At 34.4% G+C, this 7,144-nt stretch overlaps 1 protein-coding gene across 1 annotated transcript in view; it reads left to right on the top strand.

Annotated features, from left to right (window-relative positions):
- The window catches only part of LOC106478356 (glutamate receptor ionotropic, kainate 2-like), a 19,522-nt gene that overhangs the window by 1,813 nt on the left and 10,565 nt on the right, over positions 1 to 7,144 (top strand). The window contains exons 2-4 of the mRNA XM_013938897.2: positions 465 to 569; positions 1,922 to 2,029; positions 2,270 to 2,473. Coding sequence (XP_013794351.2) covers positions 465 to 569; positions 1,922 to 2,029; positions 2,270 to 2,473 — 417 coding nt within the window. The remainder of the gene's footprint in view (positions 1 to 464; positions 570 to 1,921; positions 2,030 to 2,269; positions 2,474 to 7,144) is intronic.

The raw sequence follows: 7,144 nt of genomic DNA on the forward strand, positions 1-7,144 counted from the left end.
ATTTGCTGAACTATCGTTGACACTTACGAACGTTCAAAACTATTTCCATAAACTTATTTGTGGTTACAGAGACGTTGTTTCCCTTCTTGTATTCAAAGAGCATTACATGCCGAATGTGTGTCTGGTCGTGTGCCATCACTATATGAGATTAGAGTATACTAAACTTTACACATTATATAGGCTACACTAACGTGGCGTTTAGGCAGTTCGTTTAGCTATTATACATGATGTACTTTTTTGGGGGGAGTGGTCAATGAAAGTTTTCCAAAAGGCGACATTAATTTCTTGACGACCTAATACATGTGTGACGATGGTGATGCATTTATTAATAAGACAAAAATTTTCTTGTTATATGATCATAAAATTCAAAATGAAAATAATGATATGCAAACGTTTTTTTTATAGTTAATCCATATTCATTTTTTAGACTTTAATGAGCAAAGAGCTTTAATATTTTTTTTCAGATCAAGATACAAGGATTAACAGGAGAAGTAAAGTTCGACCAACAAGGATATCGTTCAGATTTTAATTTGGACCTTCTCTTTCTGTTCGATGATGGACTGAAGAAGGTTTGTAACGTGTTTGTGAGAGACAGACTATGCTGTAACGGAATTTAAGTTAAACTCTTCCTTGTTATTTTGAAAAATAATCTAAATGACATATTATTTAAAGAAGTTTTGAAATAAGTTTGCATTTTATCCGCAAAATTAAACGAATCTCATATTCCCATAAAATATTTTGGGGCAAAAATCTTCTTTCATATTATAACTATCCTGATAGATGTTGGTAAGAAGTGACTGTTCTTTACGTAATTTCATACATAGCAGAAGAAAATAATTTTTATTTCATTAGAAAATGTCAGCACTTTTTTAATTACGGCCCGACATGGCCAGGTGGTTAGGGCACTTGACTCGCAATCTGCGGGTTACGGGTTCGAATCCCCCGTCCCACCAAACATGCTCGCCCTTTCAGCCGTGAAGGCGTTATAATGTGACGGTCAATCCCACTATTCGTTGGTAAAAGAGTAGCCCAAGAGTTGGCGGTGGGTGGTGATGACTAGCTGCATTCCCTCTAGTCTTACACTGCTAAATTAGGGACGGCTAGCGCAGATAGCACTCGTGTAGCTTTGCGCGAAATTCAAAACAAACAAACAATTATATATTTTGGAAATATAAATAATATTCACGTCGAAGCATAAGTAGTGTAGGATGAAATTTCATATGTGATGATACTAAAATATTAGAATAAAGGCATATAAAGCCTACAATAAAGTATTATAAATGGGATTTCTTGTAATAGCTATTTATAAATATTTTAGCATTAGAAACACAGACATATCTTAAAATAAATACAGGGAACTATGATCGCCATTGCATATTTTAAGTCCTTCTAACATAGTAACAAATAACCCAAATGTATATTACAGGTTGTTTCGACACAGAAAGAAAAATAAAAGAAACTACGTAACCTAAGCGTGAATTTGAAATACTAAAGAAAAAATAAGAGAATCTAAAAAAACGTAATTATTTTTTACATTTCCCTTTGCTCAGAAAGAAAAATAGGAGAAACGACGAAGCGAAAATGTTTACTGAATTTTTTTGCATCGAGAAAAATACGAGGAGCAACTAAATCCAAAGCCTTATTACAAATGTTCTTTGAAAAAAAAAATTTAAGGAAACAAAAATGTTTATTGAAGAGGTAATTTCTAAATATTTCTTTTTAATTTAAGTTAAAAATGAGATGTAACTTTACTTTTTGGTTTACGTTTCTCATTACCATTCTTTGATATTTTTTTATGGGTGCCTTTAAAAAAATACTGAAATTTATAATGAGGGGTTAACCGTTCAGGTGTTTTTTGTATTCGTATTGAATTTTACTGTGCTTTCTTACATTTTGTGCTTTTTTTTTTCATTCATTCCAGATTGGTACGTGGCATCCGAACTATGGAGTAAATATTACTGTGAACGCCTCGGCTGAGTACAACTCATTACTCATGCAGAACAAGAGTTTAATCGTTACCACAGTGATAGTAAGTTGAATTAAGTAAATTTAAATATTAGCATATTTATTTTTAGCCTTAAGGCACAGGTTAAAAAACGTTGTCGTAATATAAAGTTAGAAATTACTTCTCTGAAAATACACGACATGTAAGAAAAAAAAATCACTCGAATGTTTCTTATAGCTTATTTTATTAGCTTTATAACAAAATATCATCTTTATGTTAAACCTGATCAACCTTTGTATTTTTTTTTACTTTTTTCTCGAATAGAATCCCCCCTACACTATGTTGAAAGAATCGGCCCAGTTGCTAGGAGGAAATGACCGTTACGAAGGATACTGTGTGGATATCATTCACGAACTTTCTAAGCAGTTAGGCTTCAGCTACCGGTTTAAACTGGTTAAAGACAATGCTTACGGTATTAAAAACGAGGAGGGAGAATGGAACGGTATGATTGGAGAGTTAATTAGAGGGGTATGTAGTTGAAACTTAAATATAGAGAACCACCTCAGTAACAATTTAATTTTTACCTCTACTGGAACAGCGAAATTTTACACTCTGTTTACAAACATAGATAATAAAAAAACATGTACACCGACACACACACAAACGATTGTTTGTTTTTTAGAAACTACTCTTAGTGGAAAGAGTTCCATATGGCACCCGCACCCAAAAATTGTAGAATTACCTGGATAAAAAAGATTCTGAAAAGGGTTTATATTAAGGGGCGTATTAGAAAAATTGGGGCATAGCTTTGACAAGCATTTGTGTGAATACATGTGGTTCTCCACATTATATTCTGATAAAAGTAGCCTTTTTGATGCCTTTATACAAGACATTTGTAAAGTTTATCCCCAAGAAGATTGTACATCTAATTAATGAAGTAAGTTGTATAATAATGTATTAAAATTATCAGATCGTACTATTAATATGATTTATTAATACATAAATATTATGTTTTAATATGGGGTGCCATATGGAACTCTTACCCTGTTAGTAGTTAATAAATAATAAATCGATTACTACACCCACAACAAACATTATATTCTGACATTTTTAGATTCCATACATGGATTTAGAAAGTTTTTGGACTTACCTTCCAACCAGCTTTATTACACCCGTTTGACTTCTATCTAAAATAATTGCTCAACACTTGATTATCTCTTTGACTTTGAATTTAAACCATTCTTTGACCCTTGGTTGATTCTGTTTTATCTTAAACTGGAAACTGTCTTCGATACATGCGCATGTCTTATAAGATAACTATACCAACCAACTTGCGATTGCTAAATTTGAAGTGAACAAAAAATTATATTTAAGACATTTATTTAATATACCGACGAACCTTACATTAAAATATTTTCTGACACTTGTGGTACTTTATTTCTTGTATTGCAGGATTCGTAAAATATTAACAGAAATACGAAAGAAAAAGTTTTGCTACATAAAATGTAAGAATGTGTGGATACGTATTATTTATGTAAATAGATCGGGATGAATATATATACACGAGGATTGTTAAAAACAAACCACGTTTATTTTATGTAGGAAATTATACCTGATCAGAACTAACAAACGAAACAGATATTACTTCAAAACAAAGAATTCGTCAAGTACGATACCTTTTCTTCATCGTTCTATGATTTTCATTATTGCGAATGCAACTGAGTACACGTGCTTTACGAACAGTGTTTCCCATCATTGAATACTTATATCCAATTTGTAAATTGTATTGTGGATTCGTCTGTTTACTCGCATCATGTTGTCAACTGTGACAACTTGTCTTATCGTTTATTGCAGTTCATTGCATGCCTGATTTTCACTTATTTCTGATGCTTGTTTGCCCAAACTTGAAGCTTGTGACGCAATTATTCATTCGAAAACATGTTAATGACTCGTGACAATACATAGGTTTAACCGCTTTTAAGTAAAACATGTTACTGGCGCTACCGAGCTATAATCGTGTTACATGATACCAGTGTACGGTAATTAATCCTCCCATAAAAAGTTGGATCATTCGTCTGCCTTCTTTACATATCATCCAACATATGAGACTTCAGCTTGCCGTTTGCACAATCTGATCGAACAGAAACAATGATCTGGCCGGTATGTCTTCGTGTGAAATAACTTAAACATCAGTTTCATTCTCCTGGTCTGTAATGTTGCTGAAGCTTATGAGGTATAAAAGATCGTTGATAGGGATGACTGACGTACATTCCTTCAACAGTTAAAACAGGTCTTTTCAATCTTATCTAACTGTGTAACATTCATATTGATCCCCATCCTAAGTTATGCACTACTACTACTAAAGTAGAAAGTACTTTGGAGGAGCATAAGCATCTTATCTAACTGTGTAACATTCATATTGATCCTTAGTAGTAGTAGTAGTGCATAACTTAGGATGGAGTAGAAAGTACTTTGGAGGGGCATAAGCATCTTATCTAACTATGTAACATTCATATTTATCCTTAGTAGTGCATAAGTTAGGATGGAGTAGAAAGTACTTTGGAGGAGCATAAGCATCTTATCTAACTGTGTAACATTCATATTGATCCTTAGTAGTAGTAGTAGTGCATAACTTAGGATGGAGTAGAAAGTACTTTGGAGGGGCATAAGCATCTTATCTAACTATGTAACATTCATATCGATCCTTAGTAGTAGTAGTGCATAAGTTAGGATGGAGTAGAAAGTACTTTGGAGGAGCATAAGCATCTTATCTAACTGTGTAACATTCATATTGATCCTTAGTAGTAGTGCATAACTTGCGATGGAGTAGAAAGTACTTTGAAGGAGCATAAGCAGGTGATGTTCTTCTGTTTTATTTTCTGTTTCAATTTGCATGCATTCCTGTCGATCTATGTCATTGCACCGTTTTCTCACCCTAGTAATGGATGATTACATCTTACATATAATTTCACCTTTGTTAAAACATCTTCTGTACCTCCAAATGTCGTCAGCAAAACTTCCTGGTAATGGATGATTACATCTTACATATAATTTCACCTTTGTTAAAACCTCTTCTGTACCTCCAAATGTCGTCAGCAAAACTTCCTGGTAATGGATGATTACATCTTACATATAATTTCACCTTTGTTAAAACCTCTTCTGTACCTCCAAATGTCGTCAGCAAAACTTAATACACAAAATCTGATTGAACTATTAAGGTAGGCTAAATCATTGGTATAAACGTTGAAGAGGACAGGCGAGGGTGGTTCTTGAGCTAGACTGGTATTGGTGGTGATCAAGTCTGATTGCTACCTCTCATGCTTCTTGATGAATCTCCAGATAGTTGGTGCAACTATGGCCCATCTTACACATGTTAAACAGATCTCTATTCCAGTAATTTTGACAGAACTGTAAGAATGGACAACGAACACTATTTTAGGTATGTTCCGTAACTAACGCTACAGTGAAGGGTGTGTTGACCAGCTTCAAAGTTATCCCATGTAACAGCTGAGAATTCAGTTAATATTGATGCAGGTTCTCTTCCACTGTAATAAACACCTAATTACGAAGGAAGCTATCTGATACACATTGCTTCTAACTACAACCTTTCTGTGATATTACCACTGATAATTTGTAGAATTATGTTTCAATAAACTTTAAGGCTACAGTGATCCTTCTCGGATTAGGGTAAAAATTTTATAAAGGCATCACTACATATTTCAAAGATGTTGCGTGTGAGAAGCTTGAATGTTCAACCAGTCTTATCTAACATGTATTGATTCATGAGACAACGATGCTCAACCAGCTCGCGCTCTTCTTCCTTTCCTTATTTTATTGTGAGGTATTTGCTTGTAGAAATTTAGTTCTACCATACACTGTTTCATTTTACTCGCCAATGTGATTAACTACCCTTTATCAATTATTATTCTAGACCAGACATAGGCATGCTTCGCATTTAATGTAGGACTAACGAACCTTAAGCCTCGTTGACAGTTGTGGGAAAATTACAATATCACATCTTCTGTAAGGACTTCTAGACAGATATAGAAGAATTGCAATATCGCAAAGTAGAGGCGATTGTATTTTTAATATAGAGATTAAGAACTGTTATTTCATTTAAACTACATTGTTTGTTGTGAAAAACTTTTTATGTGCTGTTATCCAGACGAGTTGACGTAAAACATCGTCAACACAAGCGTGTAAAGGGTTAATATGGTTTTATTTAAACGACATGCATGCCCCTTAGTGGCTCAGCGGTAAGTCTGAAGGCTTATAATGTTAATATCCAAGACTCGATACCAGCGGTGGTAAGAGCACAGACAGCCCACTGTGAAGCTCTGTGCTTAACAACAAACAAACAAAACGAAATACATGTAGTGATGTGTTGCCATAGACATTCAGTGCCTATATATTTCGTTTATAGCAAATTTCCAACCATTCTACAGTGCAATGTTCGCACCACGGCGACATGTTTAGTGCCTATATATTTCGTTTATAGCAAATTTCCGACCATTCTACAGCGCAGTATTGGCACCACGACGACATGTTTAGTGCCTATTTATTTTGTTTAAAGCAAATTTCCGACCATTCTACAGTGCAGTATTGGCACCACGACGACATGTATAGTGCCTATTTATTTTGTTTAAAGCAAATTTCCGACCATTCTACAGCGCAGTATTGGCACCACGACGACATATATAGTGCCTATTTATTTTATTTAAAGCAAATTTCCGACCATTCTACAGTGCAGTATTGACACCACGACGACATGTTGAGCCAAATGCCACAACATTATGAAAGAAGGGAGTCTTCATTGTTTTCCTTAATAGCAGGAACATTACATAGCAGTGTTTTTACAGCAACAGGCTACAAAAACACACTCCAAATCAACCCTAATACATTCCTTCGTTCTCAAAGCAAAGACATTCGTTACGAGAAAGAACTCTTGAACCCGAAACGCTATTAGAATGAAGTTGGACTTATTTCCTTGTTCCATAATTAATATAACTAGGATAAATATCCGCCATACCGGCAGGTACAAGGCGGAAGGTTATTGTGCCTGCGGCCTTTTCTGAAATTGTCTGACAGTTCTAGAACAACGTACTCATGCTTGACATTCAATAACGTTCACCATCCATGAGAAAAAGGATTGAAATTTTGGTTGAAAAATGAACTATCATCACAGCATTACATCACAGA

Source organism: Limulus polyphemus, unplaced genomic scaffold (assembly GCF_000517525.1).
Source record: "Limulus polyphemus unplaced genomic scaffold, Limulus_polyphemus-2.1.2 Scaffold203, whole genome shotgun sequence".
Taxonomy (NCBI): Eukaryota; Metazoa; Arthropoda; class Merostomata; order Xiphosura; family Limulidae; genus Limulus; species Limulus polyphemus.